This window comes from Dermacentor silvarum, chromosome 4, assembly GCF_013339745.2.
Source record: "Dermacentor silvarum isolate Dsil-2018 chromosome 4, BIME_Dsil_1.4, whole genome shotgun sequence".
NCBI classification, from domain to species: Eukaryota; Metazoa; Arthropoda; class Arachnida; order Ixodida; family Ixodidae; genus Dermacentor; species Dermacentor silvarum.
The window spans coordinates 82,039,604-82,067,386 of record NC_051157.2 but is presented as its reverse complement, the minus strand read 5'-3'; the positions used below and the strand labels follow the sequence as shown (position 1 = coordinate 82,067,386).

Below are 27,783 nucleotides of genomic sequence, written 5' to 3'. Positions count from 1 at the left end.
ACGTTTCGGGCGCGTTGTATTATGGCCCTGCGGACCTCAGGAGGTCCGCCGCGGAGGGCATCGCCCCACACCACTTGCTTACGGAGGGGGTAAGGGAAAACTGGCAGAGGAAGGAAGAGGTTCGCAGGTTCTATCGTGACGTGGAAGACCATGGACAAGCTGCCACAGCCCGGAGAATGGTCTGCATAACGGTCCGGATAAAATGTACTCAGATATTCAAGATGGGGAAGGTGTTGGTCTTTAACAGGCTCAAAGCTACTGCTTCCTTTCGTGAGAAGAATGGCGGTGGCGCGCTGTGAGTGCGACGCCCGCCTTTATACTTACTGAGAATGTCTCTGCAAGTGAGCATGAGGGACCCCCCTCTCTGGACTGGTCCCTTCCCAGCGCCGGGCCACCCGAAGAAAAATTTCGAGGGTGACCACGTGTGAGCGTTCAGTGCCCGGCAGTGAGGTACGGGCAAGTGTCCAGAGTAGGTGGATGCGATGTCGGGTGTTTGATTCTGTTAAATGGTATTCGGACTGTCTGATCGCACCCTGCGGCGGAATCCTGCACGGAGTATGGGTGCCATCCAATTCTACCGAGGTGTGCCCCTCTTGAGTGAGTAATGTATCCGTGTACAGAGTATTCGGTTCTGGGATGTAGTAAACCGAAGTCCGTTCTCAAAGTTGCCGCTGTGTGACAATCATGTCATTCCTTCATAGTGACATCATAGAATAAAAGAACAACCGGTGACAACAGTAACAGTGCAACTCAAATTTGGCGCTCTGCGCAAGCGCCAACTAGTGTTCACATCATTAACAGTCAAGTTAATTATTTTGTGCGTCAAAAATTTTTATTTCATATTAATCTAACGCACTTGTGTGATTTAAGCTTGTTTGTTTATAAAATACGCCGTTTTCATGTTGTTGTGCAAGTCATTAGCTGTCGAGGCAAAGTCAAGATCAGCCGAGCCTGTCAGTGTTCGGTTCTGCTGCTGTTTACAAACAGTGGCGTAGGTTGTTTCGCTTGTTCAGTTTAGGTGCTTTTATGTCCTGCGCCTCAATGTGTATTGGAAATAACGAAAATGGACGAACGTAAAGCATTTTTCCACCGGTACGTGCTTATGTGTTTCCGCTTAAAGAAATTCGCTCGCAATTTTTCATTAATCGGGCACGTTTGTTATCTCTGCTCGCGCGTCATTCTCGACCGCAATCTTTTCCAGGTTCGTTCACCTAGATCTCAAGGGAGCCGCCTTCAAAGTTTCCTATTATGAGCAGGTAAGTTTCACGGTGCAGCTGCTAAGTAGTTCTGAATCAGTCTAGATTCCTTCTAACGCTGCCATGCGGGTTCTCACTCCACATGCAGTTGCTGCCATTCATCGCAAGAATTGGGGCGACTGGTGTTCTTATCGAATATGAGGACACATTTCCTTACTCCGGTGACCTCGCAGACCTCAGGCATCCGGAGGCATATTCTCAAGAATGCGTTATGCAGATTATACAAATCGCCAAGCTTTCGAACCTCCTAGTCGTACCTCTGGTCCAGACGTTCGGCCATTTAGAGGTATGCATTCGCAGACGCTTTCAGAATCGACTTCTTCTGAATCCGTGCCACCGCTTTGCGGCTCTGTATTCCAACTGTAAACCTGAGAATTGAAATCGTACAAATGTAGCCACGAAGACAGTATCAACGTCACATACCTCTAGCAGCCCTCGTTCGCATCTGGTTGTTGTTACTCCTTGCGAGTGCTTAACTCTGAATCTTTTGTCGTGACCAACCACTCAAAATTATCTTCCAGTTCGTCCTGAAGCGCTCGAAGTTCTTCGAGTTCAGAGAAGTTGCTCGGTACCCGAACGTGCTCTGCCCGTCTCACCCAAGTAAGCGAGCAAATATCGTGCTTTGTGCCGCGTCATCTTCGCTAATGTGCGCTGTCGTACATTATTCATGCCTTCTTACCCCATGCCAGAGTCATCGTCTCTAATCGAGGAAATGGTGACACAAGTGATGCATCTTCACTCAGATGCCCAATGGTTTCATCTAGGTGCTGATGAGGTATGTAATTGCCTCCTTGCTCATTGGTTAATGATAACTTTCATTATTGAAATCAGGGCTGGTGACTTCTCGACAACCACCGGCCGAGTCAGTGTGAGCCTTCGGGGAACATGCCAGTTAATAAGCCATGTGAAGGGGAAAACAAAGAGGGGTGTTGAGCAAAAGATAGATCCTTCTAATTCCTTGTTTCAAAGAAAATGTCATTCATACTTGTCATCGTAATCTGACTGATTAGATGCAGTTTTCAGATTGACTATAAATCAAAGTGCTTATCGAACTCTCCTGGATCACGTTTTCTAGATCATAAAAGATGCAGGTGTTTAGAGCAGTGATTTTGTGTTAATGCTCCATTGCACACCATGGCTTTGAAAAAAAGAAACATGAAACTACAGTGCGTTGCTCTTTACATGACAGCTTACGTGTCATACTTCGCATCTTTGAGTTGACAGCCTATATGCATAATGGCACCACTCCAAGCTGCGTGGATTTTGGTTATTGGCAAACCATTGGTGTACAGCTCTGCAGTAAGTTAGGACAGAACTTTATGTGCTAGAGAAAATGTGTTGTTCACCTGCTTGTCCGAAAATGCGTGCCTTTGCTCCAAGGTCTGGCACCTGGGCCAGTGTGAACGGTGTCGCACGGTCATGGTAGACAAGCAGTGGGGCAAAGACCACCTGTATGTGGACTATTTGTCGCGGATTGTGGGCACACTGCACAAGAAGTACCCCATGCTGAAGTTCATCGTTTGGGACGACATGATGCGCGACATGGACCCACAAGTAATCACCGGTTCGTGCACCTTTTCATCAGCACAACTGTAGTAGCAATAGTACTTTAGTTTGGCAGGAAATGTACAAATGCTTGCAGCAGACATTTTACTACACACACACAGAAGCGTACAATATACATGCATATATCTCTGCCAAGGTAGGCAATGTAGAAGGTGCCATTGGGGCACTTGATGCAGCCTTGTATCCTGTTACACTGCAGTATTAGTACAACAGCAGCGAAAGCGTCTTCTTTGTATAAACATATTTAGTTTGGCAGAATGGTGTAAAACGAGGTCTGCGAGGCATTCCACATACATATAGGGTGCTTTCTTTAGAGTTTTAGAAGCTTTAAGAATCACCTGTGGCAATTAGCACAATCTTATTCTTGGAGCTGAATTACCTTAATTGGTGCACATATGCTCAAGAAGTCAAAATGCACAATCAACCAACTGCAAAATTTCACTAGTTAGCTTTTTAACTAGTATTTACTTTAGGGCACATATTGTAGTTTACAACTTGTAGCCACTTGTAGCCGGTGAGTTTTCAAGGCATATCCACTTGGAATGAATTCTGAGGATGAAAACAGTTTGGAGATCTGCATTTCCAAAATGTGCGACGAAATGCTTGGTGTTTTGTCCTGCATTGCATAAAAATGCATTCTGTTAAGAAGGTAGGTGGAACAGCAGCACGTTTTACCCTCAACTTTGATGGCGCTTATCTCAAAACTGGGGCTAGTTTTAAAATTAGTTCCGAGTGGATGTACATTGAGAGCTCACTGTTCCAAGACGATTGCAATATGTGTCCTAAATTAATTTGATAATAATTGATTAGTAAAATTTGGGAATATTTAGCTTGCTTATTTGGAATGCAAGCAATCAAGAGATTCTTTAGCACATTCTGATAGCCATGCAGTCTCGTTGAAGAATGTTTGGTAACTGCTGTCCTACAACATCTGTCCAAACAGGGAAGGCTGCATTGGTTCATCGTGTGCGATGAAAAAAAATCTCTAGAACTGCTAATGCAGATTATTTGCTTGCATTTCCTATGCTCTGCGCATTGCTGCTTGTCTCTTAAGGGCTTATTCACACTGTAGACTCGCAGAGGTTGCATGACGGAGTTGGTTGCAAAGTGACTGGCCTCAAATGTTTTATATGGTAGAACATCGACTGGTTTGGGTCAGTCACTTGCTGCTAGATTTTTCAGTCGTGCGGTCACAAACCTACTGAGGCTTATTTTGCATGGTGATGACGGTGCGAGCAGACATCAGCATGTTGGTTGTAGGTGTTCTGTGCATGAACAGCATCAATCCTGAGACATTACGTTTTGAAGACAGGCAGGCCGCACTTGCCATTGTGAACATCGGTCGCCGTGAATTGCTCCGTGGTTGCCAGTCTCGGTCGGGCATCAGACCTGACAATCGCTGGTGTCAATGCTACCTAAGAACCACTGAATTGAACAGATAAATGACACAGCACTGTTTCTTTTTATGTTAAAGATTTTTTTTTGAAGCGTGACAACAGAGACAGGAGTGTAGAACACGTAAAATCGGGATAAGTGTTTCACTCACAACTGAAAGTTTTATTATTCTATCAGAAAAATTTGAAACGGTGAACAAGTAATCGTGCATGCATGGTAGGGACAGTTATATATTTATCGTACCTAAAAAGAAGAAAGGAAAGTTGCATGGAACAAACTGTTCTTTTTTTTCGTTCTTTCTCTCATAGGTGCAGGACTGCATCATCTTGTGGAGCCCATGGTTTGGCATTACTTCCCTCAATCGGAATTCCGGCTCAAGCAAAGTAAGTCGAAGTGTCGTCTTGTTAATGCTTCTTTCCTGTTAGGGTAGCAAACCAGGTGCAACCTGGTTATCCTCACTGCCTTTCCTTTTCTCTCTCACCTCCTGATGAGGGCATCTACTTTGCAGCATGACATTGGCTTCACATTTCTACATGTGATTTTTGTCGGTGTACTTCCGCAGTCTGATCAGCTGTAGTGATGTTACTTGTTATGATGTCTTCACTGTCTTCTTGTAATGCACTGGTGCCTTTGCACTTTTTTAATGTATGTCTTGCATTATTGCAAGTGATTGTGGTCTGTTCAGTGCTGCTTTCTCATGGGAGCAAAGTACCTTTAGGACCTCTCTTGGCTCCTCTACTACTTTGGCTCCTGTTTGGCTCCTTTTGAATTTGGTAATGAGGCTCTGCAGTAATGGCGTAAAATTTAGATGGATTCCATTTTGCATAAGCCATGCTTGTTTTGGCTTCGGTATTAACATGTACAGGAAGAGAGCATGATAGGAAGAGAGCGGTGTAGATCAGAGAGCACACGAGCATAGCCGATATTCTGGATGACATTAAGAGAAAAAGAAATGGAGCTGGGCGGGCCATGTAATACGTACGGCAGATAACCAGTGGACCATTAGCGTTACAAAATGTGTGCCAAGGGAAAGGAAGCGCAGTCGAGGACGGCATAAAATTGGGTGGAGTGACAAAATTAGGAAATTTGCAGGCGCAAGTTGGAATCGGCTTGCGCAAGACAGGGGTAATTGGAGATCGTGGGGAGAGGCCTGTGTGCTGCAGTGGACATAAAAATAGGCTGAATGATAATGATGATGATTAACATGTACTTGGCTTACACTTCATATTTAAAATGCTATGCCAAGTCATCATTATATTGTTGTACAGTGTGTTGTTCCTGTGGTGACCCTCAGTTGCTACTTTCATGGCTACTTTTTGTCTTTGTGCCCTAGATTGGCTTGGTTTTCATCTACATATGGAAAATATCATGGGTTCTTTTTGAGTTGAGGATTTGGCAACCCTGGAAGCTCTGTGTTGCCAGAGTTCACTATCTAAAATTTCTAGAATTTCTCATGTGATGATTGGCAGTGCCCTTTTCATTAGTGCTTTGATATATCACGATTGGCAGTGTTACGACCACTATGTCAAATGAATCCAGGACAGCACATCAGGCTTTGTATTTATTTTTATTCGCAGCCAAGTCTGGTCAATAAATTACTACATAAATAATTTTTCACTACACTTGGGCACTTAAGGTTTCGTACCATAATTACTGGGCCAACAGCTGCCTGTCAGAGCGACTAGAAACGAGAGAAAATTGTGTCTCTACTGCTTCTTGCCGCTATAGTGGAAATTCAGACTAGTTGATTGTTCGTGAATAATATCTAATAACGGTGCATAAAATGAGGGACATAACATATGTCATTGCGTATGACTCCTCCCTGTTACATTCCTCATTTTGCACACTGTTAAAATAGTACTCTACGCGGTCATGTTTAGACTTCATTGTGCCATCATTTGGGTCATGCAGATATGTGGGACAAGTACCTTTCCATATTCCCCAACTGTGTGGATAGCCAGTGCCTTCAAGGGGGCCACTAAGATCAACCAGATGCTGACGCCCACGTCCTTCCACATCAGCAACCATGAGGCCTGGAATAAGGTCCTCATGGACAACATCCAGCATGCGGGGTCCTTCAGGGGCATAGCACTCACTGGCTGGCAGAGGTGAGGGGCTTCTACTAGTACACTTCATTTTCATTTCAGTTTCATTTAGTTTACTCAAGTTAGTTTCCTTCGAAACCCTAGAATAAAAAGAAGTACTGCAGTGCTGTGACCAGCGTGGGAATGCTGGGATGCATGAGCTTCAGGCCAGCACCTCCTCTACTTTTTCAATGCCAGCCAGATGTGGTCGATCCAACAGTTCACCACCCTCTCCTACCATCCTTTCCTACTCTCCCCCGACAGCTAGCATTCGCGCCTGCTTTATGGTCGTGGGGGAGAGTACCATCTAAGGTGGCGCCTCATGACTTGAAAGTTGGAGGAAGAATCCTGACAGGGGGCGCGTGAAATAGAAGAGGGACGGAGCGTCTACCGCATCTCCTCCGGAAAAGCAGCGGCACGCGCTCAGACGCACGTGTGACGCAAGCAGTCGTACCATCTAGGCAGCGTCACATCGCGGCAACTCACTGAACTAAGGTACACCAGCGGCTCCCATTGGGGAGCGAGCAATTACGCTGGCTTCGAAAAAATAGAGGAGGTGCTGTTCAGGCTGACATATTCCTTGGAGACTGAGGATATATCTGCAAAATTTGTCTGCTCTTGCTGTTTTTCTTTTTTCACAAGTTTGTAAAATAACTATGTGGCCATCTTTGCTACCTAGTTCCAAGGGTTGGTGGGACCTCCTTCTTACTCAGCTTTTATTATGCTGTTCCCATCACGTGAGTGCACTAGTGTACTTGAGCAGTAAGTGAACATTTTATGTCGTATGTCCTATATGAAAAGCGTGACCCGCCGTAGTTGGTCAGTGACCATGGCATTTTGTTGCTGAACACGAGGTTGTGGGTTCGATTCTCATCTGCTGCTACATCCAGGAGGGTATGGAATGCAAAAGCACTTGTGTATTTAGATTTACCGTAAAGACACGCGTCTAATACGGACCCGTATATAATGCGAGGTGTTATTTGGGGATAGCAACAACGAAAAAAATATATATTTTTTCATCAGCATATAATGCGAGTGAGGAAAACTCACAGAAAGCATTTATTTGCATTGCAGTTAACGTTCAGACCTCGTCCGTTTCATTGGCGCTGTCTCCAGATAGCCCCTTGTTGGAGATATCTTCCCACAGAAAGTCATCTTCACTGCTGTCAAGTGCGTTGGCGATGCCGCATTTCTTAAAAGAGCGACTGACAAGCTCCTCGGGGATGCTGACCCATGCATCCACAATCCAGCTACAAAGCACCGCTGGAGAGGCCCGCTTCAGCCATCCGGTAGCCATTACTTCCTGGTCTGCCGATCTCATCCACTCTTGGTAGCAGCACTTGATCCAGTCTTTAAAAGGCTTGTTAATGCAAACGAACGTCCAGCGATTGCAACTGGGATGTCATCCCAGCCGCGAACGCCGCCCTCTGTGACGCTGCGGTCCCAACATCATGCAAGATAGACTAGCGAATGTGCCGATTCTTAGCGTGGTCAAAATGGCGCCCGTTGAAAGCAGCAGCAGCCTACCAACACCACCACAAGATGACGCATCCTCCGCTACGAGTCTTGATGATGATAGCACTGAGCAAAAACGAAATCGAAATTGTAAATTTTAGGCTGAAAACTTTGGGATCCGCATATAATACGAGGCAGGAAGTTTACATGGTAAAATCTAGAAAAACAACTCGTATTATACACGGGTTTTTACGGTAGTTGCACGTTGAAGATCACCAGGTGACCTCGTATTATACACGGGTTTTTATGGTAGTTGCACGCTGAAGAACCCCAGGTGATCTAAATTTAGAGCCCCCGCTCTACAGAATCTCTCCTAGTTTGTGTATTGCTTTGGGATGTTCAAGACATTATTTGATTTGATTTATAGCATGGGGGAGATGCAAACAATCACCAGTATTAGGCCTGCCATATTGGTGTAGGTTCTACTAAAACATGATATCCTGCTAGTTTTTATATATTGCTTTATACGAGCAATTGTTCTTAAAATATTAACATTCTTACAGAAGTTTGCAGTTGTACCACATGTTAACAGGACCGTCTATGAGACACTCAATACATTTACATTTGCATAAAGAAAAGGCTTGGTGCTCACCTGTGAGTTGGCTTCAATCGTGTCAGGTGTCCATTTCCTCCTTTACATCTAATGTTATCTGTGAGCAACCATTAATGTAAAATATGTTATGGTTCAACCAAGACTTGTTGCAAATGCTTTTGAATCCGAGGAAGCTTTATTTGTTGCGCAGCCTGGAACATTTTTAGAGCAAGTCACATTGAAGCCAAGCCAAACCTTCCACACCCTGGCATTGTTATGGCAACGAGTGCAAGACCCTTTAATCCTTTCCACACCCTGGCATTGTTATGGTAACGAGTACAACACCCTTTAATTCTTTCCCTACCGCTGACGAGTGCAGTTTATACCAGTATAGCTGATTACAAGTATCATCACCATGAAGCCATGTTTATGGAAATGTTTGGGAAATTCGGTACACTTTTTGTCATGTCCTGCGGTGCAAAAAGGGTTAAAAAAACTGGTCTAGAGTGCAGTGCCACATTTCCCCCTAGGTAGTGCTGTAAGAGGCTGGTATAGTAGCTTCATACAGTTTTTGCTGGAGTTGAAATATGGCGAAGCACACACTTTGGGGACAGGTGTCTTGATACTAGTGCTTGTCTCAAGATTCCTGTTAAATTCATTACTGCATGGCTTCAACTCCGCAGTTGCAACATGTGCCCTGAGAGGTTAGTCGACCTTGTTAATTTTCTAATTGAAGATAATATTTCGTGCAAGGAGTATCTCTTAAGTACATCAGCTGAAGAGGTGGGATTGAACTGCCTGTCAGGAACAGTTTTAAAGAAATATTTTTGCCAGAATAAATGCAAATAAACTTCAACAAGTCCAATTTCAATGCAACACTTTGCCAACTCTTATTCGATTATAAATGCTCTTTTTACAATATAACTTAAACTTTAGCAGTCACAAAAGCTCCCCCATTTTGGAAAGTGGAGGTCATCCTATACCTGTGCAAATATGCTCTGTTATAATGCAGCCTTATATTTCTTTCTTTTATTTATTTTTTTTCTCTCTCTCTCTTTAGGTTTGATCATTTTACTGTTCTCTGCGAGCTATTGCCAGTGGCTATTCCTTGTTTGGCCCTGTGCCTAAAGACAATCATGGCAAAAACAGGTGAGTGAATGTGTGTTTACTATAAGAAAAAAGTTTAAGAAACTGGAATTTTGAGATAGCATTACGTGGGGGCATAGAGAGTCGTTGAACCCCAAATTTTTGTTTTTATATTTTGCAGAGGTATAAGCTGCACATCTGAACTCGGCGTAATAGCCCATTTTCTGCGTACGAAAGCCTGAAACTGCTTAGCCGTATTAAGCTGTAGCTGTACATAAATGCATTTCCATTTGCTGGCATTATGTGCTCCTGACTATGCAAACTTGTACGGCAGTTTCATGTTGAGAAGGAAAAAGTTTAAACAATCTACTTTAATAAAAATTTTGCATTTTATACACGTTAATTGAAAATTTTGCTTGAAATTTAAAGAAATAAAATGTTCATTTCATGCAATAATCTATGCACTGCTTTTCCTAAATGTTTTAGAAAATTGCTAGAATTATTTTTGAGATAGTTGAGTTATAAAGAGTAAGGGATACAATAACTTTTAAAGGACACAAAACTACATTTGATAAGTTGAAGAGGAGAAAAAAATCAATCGGAAACCGGGAAAATTCAGATTTAATTCAGGTGAGCACTATGATTTGCTACGTTGTGCTGAATAATATTAACTAGAACATCTACGTAATTGAATGCGTCTTTGAGCACGCATTTCTTAAAACTGGTGCAAGGCGCAGTATTTCTGTCAGATGAGAATGCTTGACGTGTTGACTAGCTTCAATTTAGCAATTCCAACATGCCTTTGAAATTTGTAGCTAAATGGTGAAGTTTAGTTAATTAATGATTCGATATTGTTTATTATATAGATCCTGACGTCTACCACCGTAAGACACATTATCATGTAAACTGCTTCTTAAAGGCCAACTGCAATGAAGTTTCACTTCGACTAAATTGGCTATAAATGCATAGCATATGCTATCAAAGTAATCTTCGAAAAGCCACAGGGCTGGTAACTGTCTAATTTTCTTATTAGCAGCCTTTAAATAGCGCCTAAGCAGACGAAGCGAGCACCTGGTATTGAGCGGTAGTGACGTAGATATGGCGAAAGTCCTAGAACCGTACACGACTGCTGATCTTTCAATTAAGTCTTGGCAACCAGGCGCATCGCTCGCTTAGCTTTTACTGCCTGATGGGTGTCTCTCTTGACGTGCTTTCTCATCATTGTGCATGTGATTTTAGCTGTTGCAAGAATGCTGATGTGTTGCATGGCCTTCGGGTGCTCTAACACGTACTTGAACATGAGCGATAGTTGTGCAGTACACGACACTGCGCAGAGGAAGGCAGAACACATCTTTGCTGTAGCAGCTCTCAGGGCGCAAGCGTGCACTGTACCACAGCCAGCAAGTGCAACGTGGGCCAGCCGACGCGTTCAAAGCATGTAAACTGCACTTGACAAAGCTGCACAGGCTACATTTCATGAGCACAGTCACTTACCCTTGAAAGATCTGCTTTACTTGGGATGACTATAAGTGCACTCAGTTCTGTGAAACTGCACTGTGCGTTCCAGGATACCACGCATTTGACAGATCAGATCGCTAAAAATTCATACTGCCTTCATTGCACACGTTCGTTAGAGAGGCTATTTGCACTGCTACTTTTCATTTCCCGCCAGTAAAATGGTAGAATAACACAAAAATTGGCAGACTTACCTGTAGGTGACATCTATGCAGTGAGAAGCATTGCGTGAATATATGCAGCAAGAGGTGCCGACATGCGGCAAGCTGGTGGGGCTCGAAGGGTCCTAGACAAGCTTTGTCGTTTCGCTATTGCCTAGTGGTTTAAGATCAGTCACAATGGTGCACGAAAAGCAAAGGTAAGTTGTATTCAGGAGTGATATTCTCGAGCAGTCATTTTCGGTGGTGCATCATCTTTGAGTCATTTAGCACATATCTACGTTGCGTGCATCATAGTAGACGAATACATGGTCGGTCTGGAGCAGACGTCTCGAGCGAGATGCGTGCTACAGATCGGCCGTGACGATAAAAGCCTTTCTGACATAGCACCACGAACGCTGTCCGCAGGAACTGCATGCTGCATTTGTCATGAAAAACAATGCGACGCGGCGCATAGTGTAGATGCAGTGGCAAACATTACTAGAATGCGATGCTGCTAGAGAGAAACGGGCAAAACTTTATGCTAGAGTTTACGTGCACTTACCACCGAGCATCAGCTACTTGCCATTCTTTGCTACAGTTGAAAAGAAAAGTGTACAATCATTGCATTCTACCAGTCGTAACAGATGGGACAGAAACTTGGAGGTTAACAAAGAGGCTCGAGAACAAGTTAAAGACCGCACAAAGAGCGATAGAACGAAAAATGTTAGGCCTGACATTAAGAGACGGGAAGAGAGCGGCGTGGATCAGAGAGCAAACGGGGATTAATGTCTAATTGACATTAAGAGAAAAAAATGAAGCTAGGCAGGCCATGTAATGTGTAGGGTGGATAACTGGTGGACCATTAGAGTTACAGAATGGACACCAAGAGAAAGGAAGCGCAGTCCCTCGAACGGCAGAAAACTAGGTGGGGTGATGTACAGTGGAATCTCGATGATACGATCACAGCTAATACGAATTTCCGGATGATACGAATTTTTTCTGTGGTGCCGGCCGAGCCCCATTACTTTGCAACGTGCTAGAGAACGGTTGTTACGAATCGATTTTCGACCGACGTCGGTTGATACGAATAAACGCCGCCCCACCGACGGCCGCGAAAGAGAACAGCGCGCAGTTACGCGCATTCTTCCTTTCTCTTTTGGTGCGGAGGCGTGGACGCGGCGCCGGACAGCACGGAGGCCGCGACTGGGCGTGAAGAGTTTGAAGCGGTGGCGCTTTTGTTGCTTTTGTGCTTTTCCCCACACAGGCGTGGGGAAGCGCGGCCGCTGCAGCGAGCGAAGGTTTGTGCGGTCTATCGCTTCAACGGAAACTAAGCGGCGTAAGCACAGTGCATACAAAGGTCAGAGCCGTGTGGAGATCGCTTTCAAGATACTGTGTGTGCGACAACACCGACAGCCGGCACAGGCGCGAGCGCATTTGTTGGCAGAGTAGAAGCCGCCGCCCCCCCCCCCCCTCCCTCCCTCCCACGCTGCCTTACCGCTTTGCTCCTTTTCTCGTGGGAGATTGCGTCGCCAGTTCCGCTTACGCCGGGTTGCAAGATATGCATTTGGTGCCGCAGCACAGCGTTGCCCCCTCCTCCCTCCCTGTTATACCCCACGGCCTTTCGCGCAACGGAAGTCTCGTTTGCTCTACGCTGTGCGTTCTCTCTCTGCGAAGGCGCACGTCCCCCGCGCGCGGCAACGATTTTATCGCCCTTGGACTGTTGCTCCAAGTCTCATGCTCCTCCTCCGCATCGCCCTCGTTGATCTCCTCTCCCATCGGTGGGCGCATCTCGTTGAGAAGCGTGCTCGCTACCGCCCTTGTCTGTGAGATTTTCCTGCGGAAGCCGCATTATAACCGGTATTTCGTCTCATGCGGCTGCAATGTAAGCGGTATGCGTATACATGGAGTTCTATGGGAGGGTAACCGGGAGTTGGAAAAGGCCGCGTTGTAGCCGGTTCTGCACTATAAACGGTTGCGTTATAAGTGGTCTATACTGTAAATGCTTTTTACGTAGGTGTGCCTAAGTGAGTTCACCTCCGACTATTTAATTTAGCTAGTTTTAATTGTGTTTCGATGATACGAATTTCGGCTAATATGAACATTTCTCGTGACCCCGTGAGATTCGTATCATCAAGATTCCACTGTAGTTAGGAAATTTGCAGGTGCAAGTTGGAATCAGCTAGCACAAGACAGGGGTAATTGGAGATCGCAAAGAGAGGCCTTCACCTTGCAGTGGACATAAATATAGGCTGATGATGATGATGATTACAGATGGCGGTGGTTGCCTGCTTGTTCTAAGGTAGCTAAGTTCCCTTTGCTTGGTCACCTCAATACACTCCTCGTCTCCAAGCAGAGATGGAACAAATTGAGGCTTAGCTCATTGAATGTAGACAGCCAGATACAGAAAACCGGCTTGACTCGGAGAAAGCTTCGCATTAAACGAACATTGCGGACGCACAACTGCATCAGCACAGCACACAAAGCAGCTAGCAACTAACTCTATGACACGGAAAATGTAGGCGTGGCTCTCGTGATGAAACCGTGTGCAAGAGACAATCTCCAGCATGTGCTGCTAGCACTTCATATTCAATTGAACGATGACCGGGGCTGCCATTAATTGGGCAAACACACAGTGCAGAAGAGAAGCACAATTGCGAATCAGGAAAAGGGGTCTAATGGCAGCAGTGGCAGTTGAATTTAGCACAAGCATGCCTTGTCACATTAGGTCGACTAGCTACTGTATTGCTTATTGTGGCAACGAGTCAATTACTAATTAGTGCTCCCGTACAGATCGAAGGAGAAAAGGCGCTGATGTGGAGTAAAACATCTCAATTCCAGGAAAAAAATCCAGGAAAGTAAAACAAATAAAAAGGAAGTTATTTGCTAAAGAGCTAGCTTAATAGATGTCTTGCCTTATCATGGGAATATGATAACACTGAAGCATCCAAAATATGGGTACATCAGAATGGAAACATCTGGTGTTTCTGCCAGAATTTCAAATGTGCATCAATTTCTCACTTCTTTCTGCAACAATGATTTATCACAATAACCTATACGCTCGTTGCTGCGTTGATTCCTGTTTTTCATAAATTGTTAAAAGTTGTCTTGATTTTGAATTCTCTGTTCTGCCTGCTTTTTTTTTATGGTAATTGAAGGGCTTGTTTTTGTCATTGATATGTATCCAATAGACCTGTTGCCATTGTAATGGTGCATAGGTATGCTATAGTACCACCCTATAACCTCTGATTCAAATTTTTTTTTTCTTCCAGGGCTGACCACCGAAGCTCATACGGAGGTGTCACAATCCATAGGTTACTTTGGCAACATTGAGATGGACGTCTTTCCAAGGTTCGGCCTATCGTTCTGTGTAGTTCAAGACATAGGGTTGTCTTCAGGGTATTGCGGCAGAAAAAAATTTTACCTATAGTGTAAGATAGCACATGGGAACACTTGGGTCAAACTTCATTTTGTGAATGTTCTTATGTCTCCCATTCTCTTTATGTGCGGCATCTACATTTGTGCATGAAAAGTCAGCACCTCAAACACTAATTAAGATTATGTCGAAAACATGTTGCCGATATTTTAAGAGACTTTTCATTACAGCGGCACTGCAAAAATTCAAGGCGCACTTAAATATTCCTACGTGGATGAATGCGAAAGCATTGCGACCACCAAAGGTCGAGGGTTCAAGTCTCATAATTAACTCTTGCATTATGACCCATATAATGCATTTGCATTAAAAATTGGTAAATGCAGTACAGTAAAATCTTGTGTTAATTCGAACTCAAAGGGACTGGAAATTTATTTGAATAAAACGAAGTTCGAACTATGAGAGCCCCTTTAAATATAGCGCCCGGTCAATTGTGCGGTACAGCGCGCAAAACCAAACTCGTCACTGGGCTCGCATTAAGAAAGTCTTATCCTTCCTCCATCAGCGCAGAACATGTGCTGAAAGAAACCTAAGGTTCTGTGTAAAGTCCAAGTGCGATATCATGAGCATGCCATAACGTGATCAAACATGCGCTGGGGGCTCCTTCCTTCTCATTTTAAGCCCGATGGAAAAGGAGGGCATGTGCTGCTCTGCCTGCTCTGGTTCGGTCTCAACCTCCCCCACCTATTTCCTCGTTGATTTCACGGCCGCGACATTACGCTAGCTAACGACACATCGAACCTTCACCTTTGACTTGGGTTTGTCCGAAAAGTGGTGCATGGCAATGAGAGATTTTGTTTGAAATAACCGTTGGATGGTTTTTGGAGTTCCAATTCGCAGGAGTTTATCTCTATTCAAATACATAGGACATTGCTGGGACCAAGAGAGCAGTTTGAATTATCCGTCAATTCAAGTTAAGAGATTTTGGATAATCAGGATTTACTAGCAGACCCCTGACTTAGACTCCTGTTACTTCGATTTTTCAGTTAATTCGATCCGAACCGAAGGTCTCGGCTGGAGCCCATGCATCTGTATGGGCTAAAGTTTCATAATCGCGATCCTAAAATTGGCCTTCACCGGATGGTTCAAACTTGACCAGTCAACACGCACACACCCGACCCCAATAGTGAGCTCTTCAGTGGCAGCATCTGTCTAGGCAGAGCTTAGGGGACAGTGAATGTGTTGAACATACGTCAGTCTCCTGTCGAAAATGCCTATCTTCGGCCTGCCCTACAAAGTTCGTAAGCAGTAACCGTACAGTGTCTGATTACGGTACTTACGTAATTCTACCATGCACCTTTTTCTTTTTTTTTCAAGAAAATTGAGCTGGAAATTGCCTGCGTGGTGCAGTTGGATGAAAACGAAAACTGCCTTCGCGCGTTTGTATGTTTTGCTGCATAGCACAAGTACACTGCGGCGAAGCTGTCTTTGGGAGACAAGCCGCCATTGTGTAATACATATTAAAACCTTACCTATTTCTCTTGCTAAAAAATCTGGTGTACGTTAGATTTCTACTTTGTTTAGGAGCTTTAATGTCATTTCTACCTAATTTTTTACTTTGGACACATAAAGTGGGTGCACGTTTGGATTAGGCCCATGTTAGACTCGGGCAAATGCTGCCAAATGAATCAGCGGTGTGTTTTGGTGTTTTTCTTGCATCTTGTTAAATTCGACCCGCCCGATAATTCCATCAGTCTTGTCAGTCCCATCAGGCTCGAATTAACGGAAGTCGACTGTGTAACTTCTGGTTACAACAGATAGTATTTGGATGTAGCATATCAACCTGCACTGTTGGTTAAACTCGTACCTCTGCTCATGATTGTCCCTCATTTACTACAGGTTTTGCTCCAACATGCATTCCAGTACGATAGACTAATTTGGAAAGCAGGGGATTTGGTTTGCACGCTTTTACAATGGACTTTTTTTTGTTTGCAACGGCAGATTTTTTGTTTCAAACATCTTTTGGCATATCTTCATGACAATGCTAATAAGTTATGCCCTCTGTTTGTAGCTTTATAAGGATCATTATTTTTGTAAGCCCATAAACTCGCCAGACTTTGTGTTGAAGGTGATGCCATGCAGTGTTTTATTTACAGACCGCAGACAGTGCCACCTGTTCCAAACTTCCCTGGAGGAAAGTTGCATGTGTCTGTGCTGCATCTGACAAATGTCATAGCAGAACTGGAGCAAGTGCTTCTGAACCCAAGGTAAATTGTAGCACACTAATCAGCTTGGCATTAATGACACCTCTTAATTAGTATGTGTAGTGCATTCTTTCAGCTCTCGACCTGTCTGTAGGCCCATCTGTTCATAGGCGCCACAGAACTAGCTACCTTACCCCGACTTCACAATTGCTTCAAGTATCTGTGCGGATGTAGTCTGTATGCTTCTTCGGCACTCATATGTCTTATATACTAACAGTAGCAATATGGGAATCGTTGCATCCATATCTTTACGCTAATAATTGCTGTCACCACAAAGCTATCTTCTGTGTGTGACAATGTAAACATTATCTCCATCATAAAGGTGATCCCCAAGAAGCAATAACAGTGAACTCCGAGATAATGGAAGCCAAAAACGATTAATATATGTGTCCATATGGTAAACAATGTGGCTATGCTATAGTGAGCTAGAAAAGCAAGTAAGTATACCGATACATACATTCATACATTGTCCAATGCCACCTTGCATATATATATATATATATATATATATATATATACACCAGGAACAGAGCATCAATGCCAATATCAACAGCAGAAGCTGTTTCCCTGCCCGGCCTCAAGCATGTATGAGATTACCATCGTAGTAGGGTAATCGCAGCGACAAGTCATAAAGCAAGTCATTACAAAAGCAAAGTAGGGTACAGATTTCACTGTTAATGGAGACACTGAGGTTCTGTTTCAGTGGGCCTTAATATCCTTTTGTGTGTGTCACCTTATCTGGTAATTTATCTGCATTGGCACCTATGTGGCGAGTTATTACGTAGTGCTTTGTGTATCATGGCCTAAGGTCTAAATGGCATTTGATGCTAGATAGCTCGAACTGATGTTTATGAGGCTTTCAGGTCTGCAGCTTACGTTTCATCTGTTATCAAAGCATTACTTCCAGTGCTTATATTGCTGCCGCAAGAAATTCAGACTTGGGTCATTCTTCATTGCAGACGTCTGCAGGTGTGGTAATGTTCTGAAGTAAGTGTCGCTAATATACTTAGCAGGAACCATTTGTCTTAGCTGCGCCATTTGTCTCGTAACAACTTGTGGAGGCAGCAGGGTGTGTGGCAGCTTGGAGTGATCGGAAAAATACGAGTTGACAATTCCTTCAGTGCAAAGGGGGTGGGAAAGAGGTGAGCGTGCAGTAACATGGTCAAGCACGCACTACAGGTCAGGCCAGGGGACACATGCCTATCTCAGGATAGCCACCTTCTTCCCCTAGCGCACACGTCTCCTCTTTCTACGCTTGCTGTAGCTGAGCATGGCTGTCTATTTGCAGGCCACACGCCGTATCTTGGAAGGTAATCTTCAGCTAAGTGCAAAGGGTTACCCAAGATGGTTGGTGCCTCGATGCGCATTTTGTTGCAGCGCGTATAGTGTTGTTGCGTAATCTCAAGTTTCCGAGGCACGGTGCAAAGCGTTCACTCACGTTACGACAGCGAGTGCTCTTGATCATCAAGTGAGATCTCTGCCTGAGCGTGCGTGACACCGATAAAACTACGAACCTTACTTCGTGTAGTTCGTCTCTTTGCTGTTGCCATCAGTGCTCCACCTTTCTGGCGAAACTATGACATTTCTTTCTTTTCTCGCAAAAAATATCCGTATATTATTGCACCTTTATTTTTCATTTGAGGGCACCGTCTTATGACTAGTTGCGGGCACTAAGTGCGGTCAGCCATGGCCTCCAAGATAGTACAGCGCCGCGCAACGCAACACGCTTAATGTCGGACACCATGAGCCACGCCGATGCATTGATCTCAGCGCGATCTGTACTGCACGCCCTAACGCTCATAACAACGCTATTATGACCTGACTCTCTTGCGATTTGTTTATAAGTTATTACTGACAAACTACTATCCACCAAGAATGTTCTGAGAATTTGTGAAATAATTTTTACTGCTTGAATTAAAGAAATTTGCAATTTAACAATGCTTTTCGCTGCAAGTACAACTTCGTTATAGTATTGAGATTCAACTGTACACAAGTTTACACCTTGGATAATAAAAATGTCTCCCTATCAACCAGAAGAAAACTTGAAGATATGTAATGCGAATGACACAAATGAAGATGTTGGAAACAATTGTTCTTTATGAGGGACCGCTTGCCAAACATTTGAGAGGCACATGAGGACATCCACATGACAGCAAAAGTCGCGGGATCGAATCCCGGCCACAGCGGCCACATTTCGATGGGGGCGAAATGCGAAAACACCCATGTACTTAGATTTAGGTGCATGTTAAAGAACCTCGGGTGGTCCAAATTATTCCGGAGTCCCTCACTACGGTGTGCCTCATAATCAGATCGTGGTTTTGGCACGTAAAACACCACAATTTAATTTTTAATCGAGTTGACCCCCCCTGAATTTTTGCTTCAGACCGTGTCAGAGGGTCATCTGCAAAGTGTTGAGTGCAGTCCGAAGTTCCAGGACACACCTCATTGAACTGCTCTAATGCCACTTTATTGTGAATTGCAAGCTCCTGTTTCTACTTGACTAATTTATTTATTTTTCTTGCACGTCCAGTGTGCAGGGTGGATTCCATGAGTTTCTAGTGGCTCACAACAGGACAAATCCACTTCATGTTGACCAGTTCGTCAACACAAGTCGAAAGTTTGTATACCCCTTGTTATGAAACGTGCTCATCGCACCCTTTTCGTTCTGTAGTCTGTATTGCTTGAAAGAAGTAGTAGTGCTAAAACTACATCGCCACTGCTGCACAGGAATGGGGGAATGGTCTGTTGCAATTATCTTTGCTGCCATGTAGTTTCACTTTGTGTGCATTGCACAGTATTTTTATGCTGTCTGTACCACGAGCTTTATCTAACAGGCCTTCTTTGGTCCGCTGTGGGAATAGCAGCTAACATGCTACATAGAGACAAACTAGGTAGACTTGCCACATTTTCCACCGACAAAAAAATTACTCTTAAATGGCAACTGTTTAGATAAAACAGGCCAATATGCAAGTAGACAAAACCGTATAGACTCGTGTAAGGGCCATAATCCCAACATTGGCAGCCAAAATATGGAAAAAAACAATTTCTAACATAGAAGCAATTGCGTTCGATGCTCTGTTGTCGTGCGCATGCATCGGTGAATTTTCACGCGCTGAGTACTTCTGCGTGCCACTACTAGATGGCGAGAGCCAGGGTGTGCACAAGTTGCCGGCTGTGCCGGCACCATTTTGACCAAAAGGTTCGGTACCGTGTAAGGGCTGCACCTCATCAAAATTGTAGATAGGTAGGTAGGTAAAAACTTTATTTTTGTCCGGCAAGTTAATAGGGTGGGCTTCATTCACCCTGTTGTTGTGACGTTTCACGTCCTGAAGCCGGGTTACATGCAAGCATATGGGTGCTGTTCCAGAGTTTCTCACCTATGCAGTCTTGCCTGACACACCTGCATTGTCGCAAGCCGCTTGGCACATTCTTCGGGAGTCTCCTGGGCATACCTAGCCCACGACTGTGTGCTCCTCCTCCTCCGGCACTCGCTCCCCTCTCCCAGCTCAGCGGCCTCCGACTTAGTGTCACCGATTTTACAGACGGGGCATGTACGCTTCCGCATAAAAAGTGTGGCCCTTACACAAGTCTATGCGGTATGTTGCTCAACACATTTCAGCACTCAGATTTAAAATTTAAGTATGCTTCTCAATTTATAATTTCTGTCACAAAATGACAAAACTTGTTGGTGCAGAATTGCTTAACCCGTTGTCAATTTTTGGCAAGACATGAACGAGAAGAAAGGAAACAGAGGGGCTCAATTTTTGTTAATCATAACCACATAAAGTCAAGAGACAGTAAAGCGTAGGGGTAATTAGCTGTGGTAAAATATGATGTGATTTACCGTATTTACACGATTGTAAGTCGACTCGAATGTAGGTCGACCCCCCCAAAATTGCATGTCTCAAAAAAAAAATTGTGTGTGTGGGGGGGGGGGGGGGGAGAAAAACCACGCGAGTGCATTTCACACAAGGGAAATTTATTGATGGGGTTGCTAAGACATCGTCACTAGAGTTGTATCGTCACATCGTCACTAGAGTTGACCTCATTGGTACTGCTGCCGTCATAGCTGCTGCGGTCCCACAGCACGTCGTCATCAAAAGTGAGTCCACACTTCGCGAACGAGCGCACCACGACATCGCGCGGTACAGCCCCCCACGCAGAGAGGACCCACCCGCACACAGTAGCCAGAGAGGCCAAATTTTCTCGCGCTGAAGCCGCCACTGCCGCACCACACGTTCACTGACTCCAGACTTGCGACCCGCTGCGCAGTTGTTAGTTTCCTCAACATGGAGGATAGCAGCCCGTTTGAACGCTGCTGAGAACGAGCGCTGAAAGTTCTTGGCACTCATGACAGGCGCGACGATTGAGCACAACAGCAGAAGTGACAGATGCACGCGGCCGTCGAAAACAATCGTATCTCAAAGAAAAGCTCTTCCGCCAACTACTAATACCCCCAAATGACGGCTCTTCCACCAACTACCAATACCCCCCTAACGGCGGCTCTTCCGCCAGCTACCAATACCCCCCAAATGGCGGCTCTTCCGCCATCTACCAATACCCCCTAAACGGCGGCTCTTCCATGATCGATGCTCCCACAAGAGCCGTGCGCTCGTGGTGCGCGCAATCAAAATGTATGCAATACAGTAAATTATTACGCTACGCTTCTACCGTAACCATAAAAACGTAGGTGCAAAGTTGTAACCACGCCGTAGCGCCCCTGATTTCTCATTTCTCTTGCCGTTACTAGCGGTACACGGTTCGGTTTCGATTCTAAGTCGACCCCCCAACATTGGATTGCCAAATTTGAAAAAATGGGTCGACCTACAATCGTGTAAATACGGTATATTACGAGACTTCTTCATGTTGTCAGCCAGTGACCACGGCCTGCTGAATATAGACCGTCTGTATCTTGAAGTGTGTCATTATTGTCCAGCATTCTGTTCAGCTTTTAACATTTACCATGCCTTGTTCATGTTTGCATCTGCAGGCTTCTAGTGAACATCGAATCCATTTATCGAGACATCACAAAGGAACTGTCAGACATCTACTACCAAAGCACAGTCGAAGAGTGGCTCTCTACTTATGTCAGCCCGTGCCGCGAGAAGCTGAAGAAACTTGTCAGTGATGCGGACTTGCAAATAGCTGTGAATGTGCCCATGTGATTTCAAGACGCACTCAGTTGTAGGCACCGAACTTAAGTCTCTTTGCGTTCATGCAATGCTAGCCTTTTATTGTGTAAGTAGTGCATTCAAACAAAAGAACGCTATACCAATCCTGGCTGTAGTCACCAATTCAAACAACGATGAGCACGAACAGATCATGAGTCGCCTGTAGAACTGGAACTAGATCTAGTATTGCTTCCTGTGTCTGCTACGATAGTGAAAGCTGCTTCTTATGTGCAATTACCTAAAATCAATAGTGAGATGTGATTTAGCTTCAAGCAGACTGTAAAGAATTAAATAGCATTTACGTGTGACTTCACTTACTTCCTGCATTCGATTGAAACCACATCCTGATAAGTTCTTTGGAGTATTTTCCTCCTATTCTAAGAATTCATTCCGGTTTCAAGAGGAAAAAGAATGCATATCAGTGTTATGAAAACTGATACAACCTCTAAGTGTTTTTATGCTTCAAGCTTTCCAGGATGGGCCAAGGATTCTATCCTGACGGCCCAACATTTTGTAAATTACAGGTGTTATGCTGTTCTCAATACATATTTTGGCTATGTCTCCAGAAGCCCACTGTAATCATTACTGAGCATTTCTTGCTTTTATTTGTGACATATTCTAAGTGCATCTCCTAAACTCGCTGAAAATGCATTGAAAACAGTGACTTTAATGACACTGAGCTGAAGCAATAGTTAAGCCTGCCATAAGCGCACAAGCATTTTGGACCCTGTGGCCATCCTGACTCGTCGTTCCGAGTGTTTTGAGAGTTTTACAAGGTAGCACAGCGTTCAAAGTGTGTTAGAATAAGAAACTGACTCCAGTAATGACAATTTTGCTTCGTTACTGCCATTAGGATACATGTAATATGCTCACAGTAAAACAAGTTTCCTCTCTCACATAAACTTTGTAGGCTCTTAAGGCACTCTGACATGACATGTCAAAACTGCGAAAAAATCACTCTAAAGGTGTAAAAGAACACGCAAATGCTCTGAAGAGTTTTCTGAAAATATTTTAATTAGCAGGAATGATTATAGCAATGAAGAACAAGAATGTGTGCGTCGGCTTTATTTAGTTTTGCATTTTTTATGTGCAGGCAAAGCTTGATTTAGAATAATTTGGGCACAGGCTCTCATGACCTACTTGTAAACAAAACACTGCCACTTTGTGTGTTTTCTTTTGTCTTTCTGAGGATTCATTCGTGTTGCAGGGTCGGTGAAATTGAGTGTGTGTTGTTATGAACAGAGTTCTGTATGCCTTCTCCTTTCACTTAATATATAGGCTAAGTTGTGTGGTACCGATGTTCTGAATGAATCTTTTGTGCTAGTGAAAATTCCTGCAACATTTAAATTGCAGTTGTGCCCGAACTGCTTAGATGTTTGCTGTGCCTGTCAGTTGTTTTTGGCTGTTGTGTGTGATGTGATGCTGTAAACGTAACACAGAGTTGTTTTAATGAAGTAGGCATCTGGCAGGCTCAGTCCTGCACTAACAGTTATTCCAGGCTTTGAACAAACTTAGGCTTGAGAACTGTTGCATGAAGCCATCTCTGCTATGGAAAGATCCAAATTTTGTGAGTCCCGAAAAAATGTCACATTCTTGTAGAAACAAATGAACAAGTAGGCGTTGCCATAGGTATCCTGTGGTCAAACTGAGAAGTTAATTTTCTTTTGCTAATTTATGGCAACTTTCTGTAAAGAAACTTAAGCTCTAAATCAAAAGTAAGATTTTTAAGAATAGAATTCAGCTTTCTTACATATTGCATCAAACTTCATTAAAACTGGTTCAGTGGTTGGCATTTCTGCATTTCACATGTATTGGAATCAGGAAATCAGACTGAGATATGGCTCTGAGATATGTTTCAGAAATTTCACGCTTGCTTGGCTATGGCCCTCCTGCATTCGACACATATGGTCCAGAAATGGGGTGAAGACACTCGGGCAGCAAGTACTTTGCCATAATGTACCAATGCGTTCTGTGCTCTTCGGGCAGTACGTCACTGTCAGACATTAAAGTCCAAACTACACACGCGCCGGCACGCGTGCATGTAGTTTGGCCTTTAATGTCTTCTCGCACCCACGCATGCGCAGATGGTGCAGGACAGATCATACGCGCCGAAGCAGGGCTCGAGCACAGATATCTAATGCTTGCGCACGCTAAGAAATTGTCCAACATGGCACAGCGCGAATTCTCGTGATGGCTACATTATCACTAGCGTTGATCGCCAGTGACTATTAAAATGAGCTTTTACTTTCTATAAACTCACCTGAAACATTAGCTATGAGCGCATAGCTCGTACAATTTCTGAGATTCGTTCTGCGATTCCGGTGCCCGTAGGCCTAACTAGACGCGTCCTCTTGGAAACGACAGGATGGTTGCTAATGGACTGTCTTGGCTTGGGTATGTTTGGCACAAAGCACCAGACGAAACAATGTCTACCAAAGCGCAAATGTGAGCCAAGTGGGCGTGCAGCTGGCACACGTCTTGTAGGTTCAAACCACCATTACTCGCGAGACGCGGCAAATGCAAGACGCGCGGGCGCGAGCTTTCGCGCCCCGGTACGTGTAGTTTGGCCTTTACACATCCAGTACTGGATCAGTGAGCACTAGCCACATACATTTCTCTGACTGGATTAGGCAAACTGCAACTTTACCTCCTTTAGGAGGCATGGCGGGCTTGAGCCCAGCCCCTTAATTAAGGTGCTGAATCTACAATTGTGCATGCCAAAGTAACACCCCACAAGCATAAATGCTGAAGAAAATAACATTTAGAACAAGTGTGGATTGTAAGACACTTAATTACACCTGTACGAAAACATTGGCTAATATGTTCACTGTATCAGAGAGCGAACTGGAAGACTGGAGTAATCAGTGTCATTGCTTTAGGTTCTAGTACGTGATCCTGCTAGATGATTCTTTGTTATACAGTAAAACCTCGTTAATTTGGCAAATCGGATAATTCGGACTCATCCTCCAGTCCCGGCCAGCATATGCAGTCAAATTCTCGTTAATCCAGATGTATTTGGCCGTACATTGGTTAATTCGGACAACTTTCAGAGCTGGGCGAGCGAGGAGCGCGGCACATGTGCGACGCAAAAGAACGAACGGCGCTAGCGTCCAACCAGAACAAAACGACGGAGTCCGTATCACTACAGTCATCAGTGAAAATCATATGTAAACAGCAAGATCAGAACGCTTCGTGACTATTTGTGCCTTTAAAGCCTTCATTCTTGCACTTACTGCCGCGCATAACACCGCATTAGCCGCGGAGTTTCATAATTATGTAGTCGACAGCATTCGCGGTTTTTTCCACAGCGGTTGCAGCAAGAAGTTCATTTTGACTCGGTGCAAAGCTGTCGAGGATGAAAAACACCAGCTACATTGCGATAGACGGACATTATCTTGCTGATCAGCTCACTGGTGAAAAGCGCAGTAGTGAAAAACGTGTCGCAAATGAAGGTGCACGGAGGCCATGCTGCAAAGGACGTCGCGAGGCCCCGATTGCCACTGCAAGAGCCAATCAGTCACAAGATGACGAGAATTTCAGATTCCACTCTGCTTTTGTGCAAAATAGCAACAGGATTTGCTCATTCATTCACTAAATAAAAGCATGTTGACGTAGTAAGCATTTGCTTATTGTTTTCTGTATACCCTCGATAATTCGACATTCGATTAATTCAGACATTTCTTTCAGTCCCGTGAAATCCGAATTAACGAGGTTTTACTGTAATTGCCAATCAAGCATATCAAATGCCTAGGCATTTACAAGGGTGCGCATGAAATACAGTTGTTACTTTTGTTCTTACAATTTTTTTTTTTTTTTTCAAATGCACTAAAGTGGAGTCCATATTCACGAATGCAAGGAACTTGATCAGAAATAGAGATATATTGACCTTATTTTGTCTGAAGCTAAATTAATCAAATGTGTTTATATTTTTGGCAGACAGAATTGATTTGTGCCGAAAAGGAATGTTTAGATGTCTAATTTGTGGAAATTAGAATTGCACAATATGTGTTTGACAACAGCACCAATGTAAATGTCTGCGCTGATGTGCAAGCCAACAGTCTGAATGCAAAGGTGAGGAGTCACCTTGTACACTGTGCACACGCAAGAATCCACGTTCCACAAGGTCAATAAAAGCCTCGGTATTGCTGGACAGAAAAGACAGTGTCAAGACTGAATAAAACAAGCCACCTAAAAGTTGCTCAATAAGAAATCACTGCTTGGGCTGCCAGTAAATTCTATTTCAGACCTTGCAGATGCTAGCCATAAAGTGTGCCACTTTTTAGTGTTTCCCTTAGTGTGCTTCCTTTTCTTTTTCTTCCTGCAAGTTTGGGGGAAGAGAGGCGTCAGTGCTTGGCTTATCCTGATGCTCATTAGCGGTTGTCTTTACATGCATCTGTGATTTTTTTCAATTATAAGGGACTGATCTCAGCATGTGAATACATATGGCACTTATATAAAATCACTGTATACTGCAAATGTGTCTGTGACCTGTGTTGTTTCTTGCACTGTATCTTTTAAGTAAACTGCAAGTTTCTTCTGTCTTAATTTCTACCAATATGCATTTGCGTTGACAATATTTAGTAGTACGATCATAATGGAACTTTGAATCTGCCTTCTTGTTCATTTAAAAAAGTCTGCTCAATATGAAAGTTTTCCAGCTGTTTTAATTCATTCTTGATATTTTGACACATGAAAAGGCTCCTGACAGAAGCCAAGCAACCCTTAGTTACAAAAAAAAAAGAATTACTTCCAAGCCACCCATTGCTTCCCATACACCCGGGAGAGGCCGACGTGGATAACCGAAGGCACTTGCTATGAATCCCGGCACACACTGGACTAAGCACCCCCAACGAAGCGGCTCACCGCGTTGCTCGAGACCTCACTCACCGAGCATCATCGGAGGAAGAGCCCCCGTGGGGTACTGCAAACGTCTGGGCGTGGGAGGATCGTATCACCACGTTCCACGACATCACGACACACTACCAGTTACAGAGACGCTATACCCATTCCCTCACGCTAGGTTAGAAAGGACGCAAGCAGTACACTACAGGTAATTACAAAATGATTCTTACATAAACCCCAGACTCATGCATGCCATGTATCCAGCCATGTACACTACATACAGATGCACATCCTGTGGCAAGGTTGCCACACTTAATCACATGTTATGGGAATGTCCGGACATAACAAACAATTCGGGCAGTGCCGACACCTCCGTCTCTTCCACCGCCAGCCTCCGCTCGCGTTGGAAGACCGCACTGCTCAGCTCGAACCTGACAGTACAACTCTGGGCCGTCCAGCGAGCCAAGGAACCCGCTTCGAGACAAGGTCTCGGAACCGCGTCCGCGGCGGGTGCCCAGACCCACTAAAGAGACGCCGGACTCAAATCTGATTGATTTGATAATAAAGTTTACGTTCTTCTTCTTCCAAGCATCCTTACAGTTGATGTGGGCTGCCATGCCACAGCACTCAAAATGCATCATTGTACAACACCTTGCAGTGTTGCAGCCCAACCATATTTGCACAGATAGGTTTTTTTGCTTTTTTTAGCCATCCTTAAACTGCTGCCCATGTTTTCTCCATTTTCTTTTTTTTTTACTGAAAATCTTAATCATCCAGACTCAAAGAGGAAGAGAAGCCTGAGGGTTCAGTTGGATGCCTGAGACCTCACAGCTATTGTCCAGGCAATAGCAGCGTCCTGAAGAGCTTGAGGCCTTTAATTTTTATTCACTCGCCATCATTTTCACCTCTACATTTTTAAGAATTAACTTATGTATGCCCATATATTTTGAACCTATACGAACTCACTTCGTTTCATTTATCAATTCATTTATTAATCAACGCTTTCTCATTTTATGCATTTTCCCAGTAGCTCCGTTGATGTTTAAT

General features: G+C 44.2%; 1 protein-coding gene across 1 annotated transcript; it reads left to right on the top strand.

Annotated features, from left to right (window-relative positions):
* The first annotated feature begins 940 nt into the window (after window positions 1–940).
* LOC119450305 (hexosaminidase D-like) lies at window positions 941–23,167 on the top strand. The gene is given in 14 exon segments (XM_037713728.2): window positions 941–1,092; window positions 1,202–1,256; window positions 1,345–1,542; window positions 1,778–1,856; window positions 1,946–2,031; window positions 2,637–2,820; window positions 4,526–4,600; window positions 6,129–6,163; window positions 6,165–6,325; window positions 9,409–9,497; window positions 14,359–14,437; window positions 16,616–16,726; window positions 19,254–19,340; window positions 21,714–23,167. Coding segments are annotated over 14 exon segments (1,443 nt in total). The 5' UTR covers window positions 941–1,063; the 3' UTR covers window positions 21,889–23,167.
* Window positions 23,168–27,783: the final 4,616 nt, after the last annotated feature.